The 12,857-nt window shown below is 47.8% G+C and overlaps 2 protein-coding genes across 2 annotated transcripts; one reads left to right on the plus strand and one right to left on the minus strand.

Moving 5' to 3' along the window:
- The first annotated feature begins 1,722 nt into the window (after positions 1 to 1,722).
- On the plus strand, positions 1,723 to 4,591 carry LOC136459333 (WRKY transcription factor WRKY24-like). Its single transcript, XM_066459199.1, has 5 exons — positions 1,723 to 2,163; positions 2,389 to 2,583; positions 2,849 to 3,438; positions 3,549 to 3,710; positions 3,804 to 4,591. The coding sequence occupies exons 1-5, from the start codon at positions 1,915 to 1,917 to the stop codon at positions 4,267 to 4,269; spliced, it is 1,662 nt and encodes a 553-aa protein (XP_066315296.1). The 5' UTR covers positions 1,723 to 1,914; the 3' UTR covers positions 4,270 to 4,591.
- A 3,439-nt stretch (positions 4,592 to 8,030) lies between these two features.
- LOC136459335 (uncharacterized) lies at positions 8,031 to 8,905 on the minus strand. The gene has a single exon (XM_066459200.1). The coding sequence runs from the start codon at positions 8,789 to 8,791 to the stop codon at positions 8,249 to 8,251; it is 543 nt and encodes a 180-aa protein (XP_066315297.1). The 5' UTR covers positions 8,792 to 8,905; the 3' UTR covers positions 8,031 to 8,248.
- Between the last annotated feature and the right edge of the window lie 3,952 nt (positions 8,906 to 12,857).

A 12,857-nucleotide genomic window follows, 5' to 3' on the forward strand; every position in this document is an offset into this window, starting at 1 on the left:
TACATATACTTTGCTTGTGGTATACCGAGTTGTGAGCAACCAGTAAAAATGTTGAAACAATTCACTTCCGCTTTATATTTTATAACTGGCCGAAACATGACTGTAGCTGCTTTGCTAAAATTGGAACGCCTAGAAAATTCTCTCTCACAGATCACATAAATTAAATGGTTTAAAGTTATCCCTAAACTTGCCAGGAGGATTTCATCAAGATCCATGGGCAGTTGATTTGCAGTTTCATGCCCCCCCTAAAGTTGCTAGCCCTGTTTGGATGTACTCAACTAACTATTAGCTGTGTTGCAAAAAAAAAAAAAAAAAAAACTAATAACTAATTATTAGCTGGGTAGTAGGTAAGACATTAATTACTTATTAGATGAGGATCTAAATAGAACCTCAGATAAATTTTAGTAGATAATTATTAGCTATATGGAATTCAAAAAGATTCTAAGGGCACAACCCAAAATTTAATAGTTTCTATATTCATTAATTAGGATACTAACCAAGCAAATGGTGATTTGACATTGAAATTTAAAGAGAGTGAGAGATAGAGGAGGGGGAGGAGGAGGAGGAAATATTTTTTTTAGATAAGAAACTATGTCTATACGGTCGCAAATTGAATGTTTGTAAATCTGTTCGGGTCGCAGGCGTCGGTAATCGTGGGATTACCGTGGCTAGCTTCTAACTGTACATCTGCTTAATAAAAAACATGCCAAGGCACGGTCACGAAAAAATTATGTCTACACGAGAACCAATATACAGAGATATGGGAGAGAGAAGCTATGCGATTGGACAAAAGGTTATTTAAAAAAAATATATCAATTAGAATATAGTTTATATGTGTAGTGTCTATATGATTTAGTTTTTAGATCGGAACCGTCCTAATTAAATAATTCTTTGAAGGTCCAAACTCCCTGATTATTGTTCACCAGCCATCTCCTCTCAACGAGGAGAGGGAGTATGTACTATAGGTGGACGTGTTGTCTCCTTTTGTGTGGGCGCTTAAACAATAATTAGCAACATTCAAATCTCACATGAGTACATGACACACTATTAACGAATTTAGAGATATGAGACTGCAATTTAGTAGTTTCACGATAGAGGCGACACTCTCGAATAAGTTTAAAGACCCCCTAATTTACATTACTCATTATTCGATGTTGATCCAATAGTCTCAGATTTAGCAAAATCCCAGTAACAGTAAATTTAAACACTCGAATGCGTAGCTGTGGAAAGCATCTGAAGGGAGAACAATAAAACACAGGGTCATTGATCATGCACACGCACATCCTATCCAAACAATTAGAGTTAAATTTGTTCAATAAACCATGTATTTTGTCACGTTCTATACTAGCTTTAGATATTACAAATTTCAAAATTTAAAGCAAAATTGTTTAATCAAAAAATCAGTCCATGTGATCCCCGAAATACCATTGGACGTTTGAGCAGGTCAAAGAAACATTTCGTGACCACCAACCCTTTCTGTCACCCAAAATCTTACCCGCCTGCGCACCCGTCTCACATGACCTCAGGCCACGTCGCCACCGTGGACCCACGCTGTCCGCCACTATTGGTGGGTATATCAAAGTCATCCCGTCGCGAAGCTGGCCTGGCCAGCGAGCGCCGCCAGTCAAACTCCACGAGCTTTGACCGGTCAACAGTCAAAATTTTCCAAGCCTATATAGATGTAGCCCAGCGCAGCTCCCCGTCCGAACAAAACCAAGCAGCTCCGGTTCCCTCCACCTCCTCCTCTCCCACCTCATCGCCTTCCACCACCGCGCCGGCCAGCCCTGACGTGCACGCCGGACACGACGTGACAGGCTCCCCGAACACACACACACACGACCGGTCTCATCGCAGCGCAGCGCCGCGGGTTCGATCGTCGCGAGTGGCGACTCCCTTCCCCTCCGCCGTTCGCCGATGACCACCTCGTCGTCCGGGAGCATCGAAGCACCGGCGGCGAACTCGAGGCCCGGGTCGTTCTCGTTCGCGAGCACGAGCTTCACGGACATGCTGGGGGGATCCGCGGACGCGGCCGGCGGGGCGTCGAGGTACAAGGCCATGACCCCGCCGTCTCTGCCCCTGACGCCGTCGTCCTTCTTCAGTAACATCCCCGGCGGCCTCAACCCCGCCGACTTCCTCGACTCGCCGGCCCTCTTGAGCTCCAGTGTAAGCAAGCACGGACGAACCCCGCTCAAACCGCGCCATCATTGCCCTGCTGCCATTTCTGTGCGGGTCATGGTCGCGCGGCCGTGGGGCTTTGACTTGTCGCGCGGAGCACTCACCAGGCGTGCGTGTGCGCAGCTGCACCACGCTGGACATCGCCGTCCGTGCAGCGGCGCGCACTGCCGTCCACATGTTTTCTGGAATGCTAATGCGCTTTGCACGTTTCAGATCTTCCCCTCGCCGACGACGAACGCATTCGCCTCGCAGCAGTTCAGCTGGCTGGCGACGCCGGGCGCGGAGCAAGGCGGCAAGGACGAGCAGAGGCAGACGTACCCGGACTTCTCGTTCCATACAGCGCCGACGACCGAAGAGGCCGTGCGGACGACGACGACCTTCCAGCCACCGATTCCAGCGGCCCCACTGGTGAGATCAGCATCCATTTATGTCACCACCCTCTCGTGGGTTCTTTGATGACTTTGTCCAAAAGAGACACCTACACCACTAAAAAAAACAGAACTACTGGCTGGCATAGTATCCTGGACTGTTTCTTTAATAAGCACACAAAATAACAAATATAAAAGGTAGCATCATGTCATGATCTTGTAATCTTTTTGTTTGTACTATAATTGCCAAAGACAAAATTATACTCCACCATAACATAATACAAATATCCCTTGCAACACTTCAGGGTGAAGAGGCGTATAGAAGTCAGCAGCAGCAGCCATGGGGCTACCAGCAGCAGCAACCTGCAGCCATGGACGCGGGATCCAGCCAGGCTGCCTACGGCGGGCCGTTCCAGGCAGCGTCGTCGGACGCCGGCGCAATGGCGCCGCACGTGCCGGCGAGCGGCGGCGGGTACAGCCACCAGGCGCAGCAGTCGCAGAGGCGGTCGTCGGACGACGGGTACAACTGGCGCAAGTACGGGCAGAAGCAGGTGAAGGGGAGCGAGAACCCGCGCAGCTACTACAAGTGCACCTTCCCGAGCTGCCCCACCAAGAAGAAGGTGGAGCGGTCGCTGGACGGCCAGATCACCGAGATCGTGTACAAGGGCACGCACAACCACGCCAAGCCGCAGAACACGCGCAGGAACTCCAGCGCCGCCGCGCAGCTGCTGCTGGGCGGCGACGCGTCCGAGCACTCGTTCGGCGGGACGCCCGTCGCCACTCCCGAGAACTCCTCGGCGTCGTTCGGGGACGACGAGGTCGGCTTGGGCTCGCCGCGGGCCGCGAACGCCGGCGGCGACGAGTTCGACAAGGACGAGCCGGATTCCAAGAGATGGTGAGTGCGTGCTTTGGTGACACAGTACCTTTTTTTTTGCGCCAAGTTGTTTCTGTTGCATGCTTGGAACAATCGAACAAGTGGAATTGAATACCTGTTGCTTTTGTCAGGAGGAAAGACGGTGACGGCGAGGGTATCTCCATGGCCGGCAACCGGACGGTGCGTGAGCCGAGGGTCGTTGTCCAGACCATGAGCGACATCGACATCCTCGATGACGGCTATCGGTGGAGGAAGTACGGGCAGAAGGTGGTGAAGGGAAATCCAAACCCCAGGTAAAAAAAATTCCCTCTCCGTGGAAAGAATTAAAAGCTTACTGCAAGTGTGAACTTTTGCTCATCGTCGTGAACGCTGTCTCGTGACTGCAGGAGCTACTACAAGTGCACGACGGCCGGCTGCCCGGTGCGCAAGCACGTGGAGCGCGCGTCCCACGACCTGCGCGCCGTGATCACCACTTACGAGGGGAAGCACAACCACGACGTGCCCGCCGCACGTGGCAGCGCCGCACTCTACCGGCCCGCGCCGCCGCCCGCGGACAACGCCGGCCACTACCTCGCGGCGCAGCCGGGTATGGCCTACCAGACGGGGCAGCAGCAGTACGGGTTCGGCGGGCAGGGCTCTTTCGGCCTCAGCGGCGCCGCTGGCGCGCCGGCGCAGAGCAGCGGCAGCTTCGCGTTCTCCTCCGCCGGCTTCGACAACCCGATGGGCTCGTACATGAGCCACCAGCAGCAGCAGCAGCAGAGGCAGAACGACGCCATGCACGCGTCGAGGGCCAAGGAGGAGCCCCGAGAGGACATGTCGCTTTTCCCGCAGTCGATGCTCTACACTGACTGAAGGACTGCAGAACATGGCAAGACATGACGTGATGTCCATAAAACTGTTTCTTTTGCATAGGGTTGTTGTTGTGTCTAGGATAGGGTTGAACACATTTCTTTATTTGTTTGGAGGCCTCCATGTTGGCAGAGGAGATGCTTGCCGCAAGGGTGCCTCTCCTTAACAGGTGGAGGGGAAAGAAAGGATTTAGGATACTAGAGTCTAGGACACATGGCAATTTGACAAAAGGGTAAAGAAGTTTTGTTCCTCAATTTTTTTTCACACATGAAAAATGTTGTAGTCAAAATTGAACTGAATATTATGTCATAATAGAACATTCATCAAGATTCAAATTGATCGATCTCTGCTACATTGAGATGCGCGCGCTAGTGCTCGATGCAGAGCTAGTGTAACCAACCGTAAAGAATTTATGACCTCACGTATTCTCATTTTCTTGTGAAATTACCATACGTATGCTTGTTTGTCAAGACTAGCTCTGTAGACTGATTAGTTATAACAGATGCTTGTTTGGCAAGTTTCTCATTTTCTTGTGAAAAAAACATGATTTGAAGACCTGAGCTCAATCGCCCTGTTCGTTTGGGCTGATTTGGCTTATAAGTCATGGCTGCGCATTGGTCGGTTGTATTCGATCTGTGTCCAGGCACACGTTCTCAAAAAGCAGTTCTAGTAATTTTTCTCATTTGACATAAGCAAAGTCTCTCCCTGCCGAACTGCACGTAGCACCCGGTTGAACGATGCGTCCTTCCTTCCACGGGTACACCTCCACGGCTCCACATGCACTGTCAAGTACACGTACGCATTAACCCAAAGGCAATGAGTGTCGAGTAGAATCGGTCAGCAGCAGCTCAGCATGCTAGTCCCTTGTATTTGAGCTTTTTTGTTTAAATTAAACGTGTATAAGGATTTGACCGTGGATTTTGACCACGTTTCCTCCGTGCCTAACCACTAGTACTGCTAGATGAAGTTTCAACAGACCGTGTGTCGGAGAACAAAAGGGCGGACTCGCTCTGAACAAGACAATGCAAGTGCAAGTCAGCCACATTTGGGGCATGAAGACCAAGAGGACGCTGCACTTGATTGCACGCGGCGAGTGGGGTCAAAATCCGTTCAACACACACTGACATACACTATGGTACGTAGCGTTTGCTCCCTGGGTGCCACCCACAAGCGAGCTAGCTTGTCATAAAAAAAACGAGCTAGCTGCTCTTCGGAGTCCAGCTGAACCGGCCACTCAATGATGGCACCACACCACAAATGTTGCGGTCGTCGACCGATTTGCGTGTTCGCGAGCGCCACGGCGCCCGGGTCACGGACCACGAGCGCGCGGGAGGGCGGGAGCCGGGAGCATCCAGCGCTCTCGCCGCGACTGCGCGCGGGGCACGGTGCGGCGTGGCATGCAGTCATGCAGGACCGGATCAAAACAGCAGCGGTCGCTGCTCCCGTCCCCTTCCCACGACGTTGATGCTGTATGTTCTTGCTAAATGGGGCACGACTGCGCGAGGCAGGCAACTCGGTCGCTGATCCTGTTATGATAGAAAGGGAGCGTCCGAACAAGAATTAGGGGTCTGTTTGGGACTCATTCACTTCACTAAAACCAGCTTTGCTTCGTCAAACTCTAACACGCAACAACTTCACACACACAAAAAAAAAAAAGAATTTTTGAAGTAACCCTTTAGATGCTCCACAAAATACAAATACTTGGAGTAGACCCTCAACCTCACCTTTTCTCTGTAATAGAGTTCGTAGAGCTGTCTCTACTTGGCTAGCGAAGTTGGGAGTACACCGAAAAAATAGAGCAGAGTAGCCCTGGATAGACCATTATTAGCATGGCCCTCTCCTTAACATAACTACAAAATGGAGCCATCAAGGAACCGATAGATCTTTAAGAGCATCTTCGAGAGTCTTGGAGCGTTATTCGAGTAAAAATTGTTTTCTATATCTTGTTTTTTTAGTAAAATGCATTAGCGACCCCTAAATTTGGCAAAGGGTCATTTAGGTTCCCAAACTCATAAAATGCACATCTTGTTCCTTGAACTTGGCACATGGTATGTTACAGGTCCAAATTAAACCCGTTTGTTGATGTGGTGGTCCACGCTAGCACTCTAGAGAGTCATCATCGCTCTCAATCTTTGGCTAAACGAGAATTCTAGAATAGAGGATGTCTATATTTAGAAATCTATTAAAAAGGTTGTTAGAGTTTTTTCTCTCCAAAATCTCTATTCATATAAATTAGGAAGAACATAAAGAGTCTTCTGGAGTTACTCTAAGCATCCTCTAGAGCGATGTTATACCGTAAGCGTTGGGGGACGATATAAAAAAGGTTTATAAGATGTCACAATATTCATTTCTTGAGGCACTTTATAAGTGGCCTCCACCTTTTATTTAGACTAGCTCTACAATCATAACCTGTCTAAAAAATTGGGTCCTTGACGAGCTCTAAAATTTGGAAACCAACTTTTTTATTTGGGTCGTTTAAATGCCCAAATATTCATCAATAATAAGTTATCAAATTTTTGAAATTTAAAATTTTAAACTACCTCGGCGGTGGCATGCTCTATATTAAAATTATAGTGTTCGACGAGATGTACAACTTATAGTTGACAATCTTTTCACTTAAAACTATTTATTAGAGTCACTACAGAGTTTTGGTAGCTGAATTAGAAGAAAAAAATAGCCTTCTTATCTAGTTATTAACAAATGCTAGGCACAAAGAGAATGGTCTCGAATTCAAATCCAAGAAAACAGCCGTCTAAAAGAAAATAGCATGATTTATGACTACACTGGGGCATCTGAAAATCGATATTAGACACCTCTAAAAATAAATTAAATTGTTTCGTAGTAGTAAAAAAAAACGATTGGTGGGCACGATCGTCCTTCGATATGCTACTCATGTAAACTAAACGAGCCACATGTAATTGCTATACGAGCTTACCTTCGAGGTCTTGCCTAGTGGTGAGAGCATTTTTACTCCTCTAATATAATGCTAAACTTCCAGATTAAGTTGAGTGCAAATAAATATGTGTGTAATTCTCAAAAAAAAAAAGAAGTCAATTGGCACATTCACAATTTCGTATGCCTCCTCCTGCACGGGCCTGACACCACACTACAAGCCGTTTGCACTTCGGCTTGCCTAACAAAGCCTCAGGCCCAAAAGGCCTTTCGGCCCAAAGAACGAATCATTGCTCAGTGCCACAACTGCTTGTTCTGCTGGTACGTGTTACATTGGCGATTTGGCGGTCTCTAAAAAAAGTCTAGGACACGGGACACCAACGTCAGAATCAGACGAACCCATCAAGCCTCTGTGCAAATTATGCGAGTGCATGTGCAATTGAGCACACCGAAATGGCCTGTGAGGCTGTGACTCTGAGAAGAACACAACGCCCAATGGCGCCCCATGTTATGTCCGCTTCGCCAGAACGACGACGACTTGCGAAACAACGAAGCACGTACTCAAGGACTTCGAAAAAGCTTTGCAAAATCTAATTAAGGAACACTTAGATACGTGCATCTCCGTCTTCTGATCTCGGATCTGCGTTCCATATTGAAGCTAATCTCTCTGTCGCACCACATATGCATAGGAGTATTTTCTGCACGTGAATATGATCTGTCGCTTTTAAATTGCCTGTTTAATTTTTTATTTAGCAATTGAGCCGCCTGCATGTTAGTTTTCGATTCGAGTCGGCGGAAGTTAATCAAACGGAGAAAAGTGGACAAGGGACAAATGTGTTTGAAATTTCGGATGAACTCAACCAAATCTTTCTGTACAGGTTGTGGCTGTTGCAATTATTTTGTCACAATTTTCCCCTCATCTCCCGAACTAAAGACCGCTCAACCCTGGACATCACAATACGTGTCGAGGGCATCGAGAGGTGAGAACCGGCCGGAGACGACTCGTCCTCGATCGATGGTGGTATTCACATCGGCAGATCAGAAAGAAAACCAAAAGAATAAGCGCGATCGAGCTCTTGGAGCCGTCGATCTAGTCCGAGGCCTCCTCCACGATGCTCTCAAGCTGCGGCCTCCACACGCCGACGCGGGCGCCGCTCCGCCGCCTCCGGTGGTGGCCGCCGGTCTTCTCGGCGAGCAGCTCCCTCAGGTAGTTGTCCTGCTCCGTCGTGTCGCCAGTTGCTGCGCTCTTCTTGGCGCTGTGGTGGTGACGGCGGCTCTGGCTCGGCCGCTTGCTGCCGCCGCCGCCGCTCTTCTTGGAGCTGCCGCTGCTGCTCTGCTTCTTGCTCCTCCGGTCGGCCGGCAGCGTCGCGGACGGGATGAGGAAGTAGATGCGGCCGCGCTTGAGCTCGGCGTCGGGCGACACGATGACGAGCTTCCTGGACCCGCACCCGGGCGCGCCGGACGGGGACCACGCCGTGGTGAGCGTGTGGTTGGGGTTCGCGGCGAGCACGGTGGCCGCGGCTACGGGGCAGCTGAACTCGTCGACGTGCCCGCTGAGGTGCACGATGCGGACCACATCCAGGGCGCCGCAGGGGACCATGCAGGCCAGGCAGCACCGCAGGCTGTTGCCCATGACGCTGTCGTCGTCGTCGGAGGAGGAGGTGGTGTGGTGGTGCTCGACCGCTGGACGTGGGGGCACGGCACAGCTCAGCTCGGCTTCTTGATTGGAATGGAACCCTGGACGACTCCTTGTGATAATGTGACGGATGGGAGTGGCGGAGGCCAGCTGCTCGTATACATAGCGCGCCAAGTGGAGGTGGACCCGGGGGGGCCGGGGGGGGGGGGGGGGGGGGGGGGGGGGGGGGGGGGCGGGGGCGGTTGTGCCATGCTGCCATCTTTAAAGTCATACCTCTCTCGCTGGCTTTGCGATTGAATAATGTTCCAAATGCTTCGTAAGAATTGAGTAGCAATGTTACGGGTACAAATAAGCACTTGGTATTGTTTAAGAGAAGGTACACACAATCTTGTACATAAAACTTTCAAATTGTGTGGTGTGCAGAGCTCAATGCTACGTTTAGAAGACGACAATCGCAGCGGTTTATGTAAATTCTTGAGGCCCTTGTACATTACAAACATGACAAGATCATCTCCGAGTATAGATAATTCTTAGACTCTGAAGTTTGGTTAAATATAACTGGTTTCGGTTCAGTTGCTTCTAGAAATTCAACATAAAAGTGTAATAATCATTGTAAGATAGAGTCGAGCATAACTACCAAACAAAACAAAAATTGAAATAATGAATAATTGGCAAAAAAAAAAAAATGATGAGTCATTTGTAAAAGCACCATGAAGTCGATTATCCGTTCTTCTCTACCAAGCCATATCCTGTAGTAGTTCTAGCATTATTGATGGAGCATATGGCCTTGTTTTTTCTCAAGTATATCTACTCCTACTTCAGAAAGAAAACTATGGACAGGATCGAGAGATACAAATCACTTGTTTGTTTACCTGGACTTTGTTGGAGACTATGCAGCACAGAATCCAAAGCGCCCTTGGGCCAGACCGGGAGGAAACGAAGGTGTTTTTCTCTCACAACAAATCAGCCGAAACAGTATTTTAACTTGTTTTTTCAGCGAAGCGAACGGAGCATCGGCTTGATTTTTGTTCCAAGATAAGGTGAGGCAAGGGTACAACCGTGGCACCGTGCCAGGCTGGGTTCGATACTAAGGTTAAGGTACAATTAACCTAATCATTAAGGTAGGTCCGGGTCCAAATAATAATAGTTGATTTGATGTTCAGGTATATTTGTTTAATTAGTTGCTGAAAAGATGTTTATAACAAGGAATTGAAGGAAAGAAATGTAAAGGTCGACTCTACCTGTTTCATCAGCTAGTAAAATTGAAGTGAGTCCATACGTATTACATTTAGGATCTGTTACATTTATGACTTGTCACAAAAATTTACGAAGCTCTTTAATTGCCACGGATGTTGGGAAAAGTTAACAATTATATTTAGAGTATGTTTGTTTCATGCTTTTGCTGACTTCTATCAGCTAGAGCCAAAAGCTAAAATAAATAATCCAGCTGTTAAGCTGGCTTTTAAAAAACTACTCAAAGCTAGTTTTTCAGGAAATAAAGTAAAAGGTTAAAAAGCACACTGAGAGGAGTTGGTCTAGCTTCTAATGCGTTGAGAAGCTAAAAATATAGTGTGACCTTGTGGAGGGAGACGTCTCACGGCCCCCTCCTCCTCTCTACCTCTGTGGTGGTTCGAGTCCTAGATTGTTGGCATGCATTTTTGATTGGTGGATGTTGTTGCTTGGTCAAGGCCTTGCTCGTTTGGCTGATAAGTCATGGCTGAAAGTACTACGGGCTAATTTGTTGTGAAAGAAAAATATTGTTCGCTCGCTGAAAAAATACGAATTATAAACCAAGCGAACAGGGCGTAGAGCCACGAAACTGTGGTAGATGGGCGGTGCTACCTCTTTAGTTGTTCTGGTCGCTCTGGTCCGGTTGCTTATGTTTATCTTGGGTCGTGCCTGTTTGAATTCTAAGTTGCAAGGTTAGCTAGTTGCCTACGCATTTGGGGCTTGTTTAATTTCTTGTCTAGGCAAGTTTGTCTAGCTAGGCGACAATTCAGACCACTGATTTTGAGGGTCTGAGAATTTGTTGTTTGGTGGGACATTTGTCTATTATAGGACAACAGCCCAATAGACTATTGGGCATTGGTTCTGCTTGGTAGCCTTTGGCTTACTTGCTCCTGAGGTCATATGCGCTAGGAGTTATTTTCCTCCTTGGTTTTGCTCACTACGTAATAACTCTTTCCTTTTTAAAATGTAATACCTGCTCAGCACGTTTTGAAAAAAAAGTAATGATTTATCATCTATCTTGTTTTTTAGTTGTACTTATCATCTACATCTTGCAGACTTGCACCATGGACTGGTGGCAAAAGATGATACCCACACATGATTTGGATCTCCAATCCAGCTCGAAAGAGTGCAAAAAACAATTAGTATCAGCAAGGTTTTAGTCAATTTAAAAATTATAACACGTTTACACCGTACGGATTTACATGGTTTACCTCAGTTCTCCCACACTGTTGTCTCGTCAGTTGTTACAACTACTCTCTCCGTTCTAATTTGTAAGTTGCTTTATTTTTTTCATACATAACTTTTGCTATGTATCATGTACACATAGCAAAAGCTATGTATCTAGATCCTCTTTGGCTGACAGGGCTTCTAGAGGGGTTTCAGCTCTGGTTTCTTGGGCTTTTGAAATGAAGCCCTATCTAACACTTGCTCACAAAAATAGCTCTGCGAGAGATGCTAAGCTGTTTTATACACTAGAGGGGTGAAGCCACCTAAACATGGCTTCTTCGGCTTAAAGTGAAGCCGTTTGTAAAGAAGCTATGCCAAACATGGTCTTACAATTTGGAAAATGAGTACAAAAACAACCTGCTCTATTGTCTGCTAGGCATTGATACGGACACCCGTGGCATCCATTCAACTAAGCACCGCCACGTCCGTGCACGCTCGCCTTTCCCACCTTACCATCTACTTTTTTGCTTTGCCCTTCAAACTCTTCCCAATGCCTCGGGCCTGTTTAGGGGAGTTTTGGTAGCTTTTGCTTATCCAGAAAGCTCGAAAAAAGCTATAAACTTTCCCATACATTGCTTCTTTCAGTAGCTTTCAGAAAGCTTGCCAGGAGTTGCTTTTGGAAAAGCTACAGCTCATCCAGACAAAGCTTTAATCTTTCTCGGTTTTCACAAAGCTCACTCCATCGTTGCTACTAATAAAAGCCGTTTGTTGTTAAAAAAAATCCTATCTATACCGGTGCTACATTCTATAGCCTTTCCTTAGTGCTGTATAGGACCAGGTTGTTTGTGATGATCCATGGGTGAATGCCAAATATGGTAGCGCCGGTATAGGTATGACACAAGGAAGAGGGAAGGTAATGTATATTAATGAGGGAATGTGTATGGCATTCCCATGGACAATAGGAGATCCTCTCGTGGTGAGTCGGTTTCTCAGTCCACCACTCCAGTAGAAGTTTGGTGCTTGTAAGAATTTTCTATTTGATTATAGACGGAGCCAGCCAGGTGGCACTATAGACCATGAATTATCCTAAAATTTAGTTCATAGTTGAAGTTAAGTAAGATGCACAAAAAATATGATAATATATATGTACTAGTCTATAATTTGGTCAAACATTTAAGATGATCCTAAGATGATCGTGATCCGATAAATCCTAGCTGTGGCTTTGGTTTCGATAGATGCTGCTATCAACGCGCAGCGCAGTTGGCGCGCAGCTGGGGAATCCACAGATAAGCGATCGGCGCGTGCAGACCTTAAACACGGCGAGGCCGTGACCGAGTCGTCATTTGCCCTCCTTGCTACATGCTACCTGTCCATCCGTCAGGCCGGCGCGCACAGGCGAGTGACAGATGGACCCACGGCGAGCAGTGCGCCGTCTCCACGTGCAGGCGGCAGCTCCAAATAGCTGGACTGGAGATGCCGCCACCCGCCCATGCCGGTGACCGGTGAGGAGCTGGAAGAGGAAGCTTCGTGCGGGCTTGGATGCATCCAACCGCCACCGTACGGGCACCGACCGCCTCGTCGTCAGAATATCGGATAGGAGTACTACAGTATATACAGATCAAAATCCGCTATCAAAATACTCCATCGAATCCGTCATTTGCGCCAG

This window comes from Miscanthus floridulus, chromosome 6 (assembly GCF_019320115.1).
Source record: "Miscanthus floridulus cultivar M001 chromosome 6, ASM1932011v1, whole genome shotgun sequence".
Lineage (NCBI taxonomy): Eukaryota > Viridiplantae > Streptophyta > Magnoliopsida > Poales > Poaceae > Miscanthus > Miscanthus floridulus.

Excerpts from the sequence above, each read along its gene's own strand:
- LOC136459333 (XM_066459199.1), top strand. The coding sequence starts at position 1,915 with ATGACCACCTCGTCGTCCGGGAGCATCGAAGCACCGGCGGCGAACTCG. Across the intron at positions 3,439-3,548 it reads GAGCCGGATTCCAAGAGATG|GAGGAAAGACGGTGACGGCG; the intron begins GTGAGTGCGTGC and ends TGCTTTTGTCAG. Across the intron at positions 3,711-3,803 it reads AAGGGAAATCCAAACCCCAG|GAGCTACTACAAGTGCACGA; the intron begins GTAAAAAAAATT and ends TCGTGACTGCAG.
- LOC136459335 (XM_066459200.1), bottom strand. The coding sequence starts at position 8,791 with ATGGGCAACAGCCTGCGGTGCTGCCTGGCCTGCATGGTCCCCTGCGGC.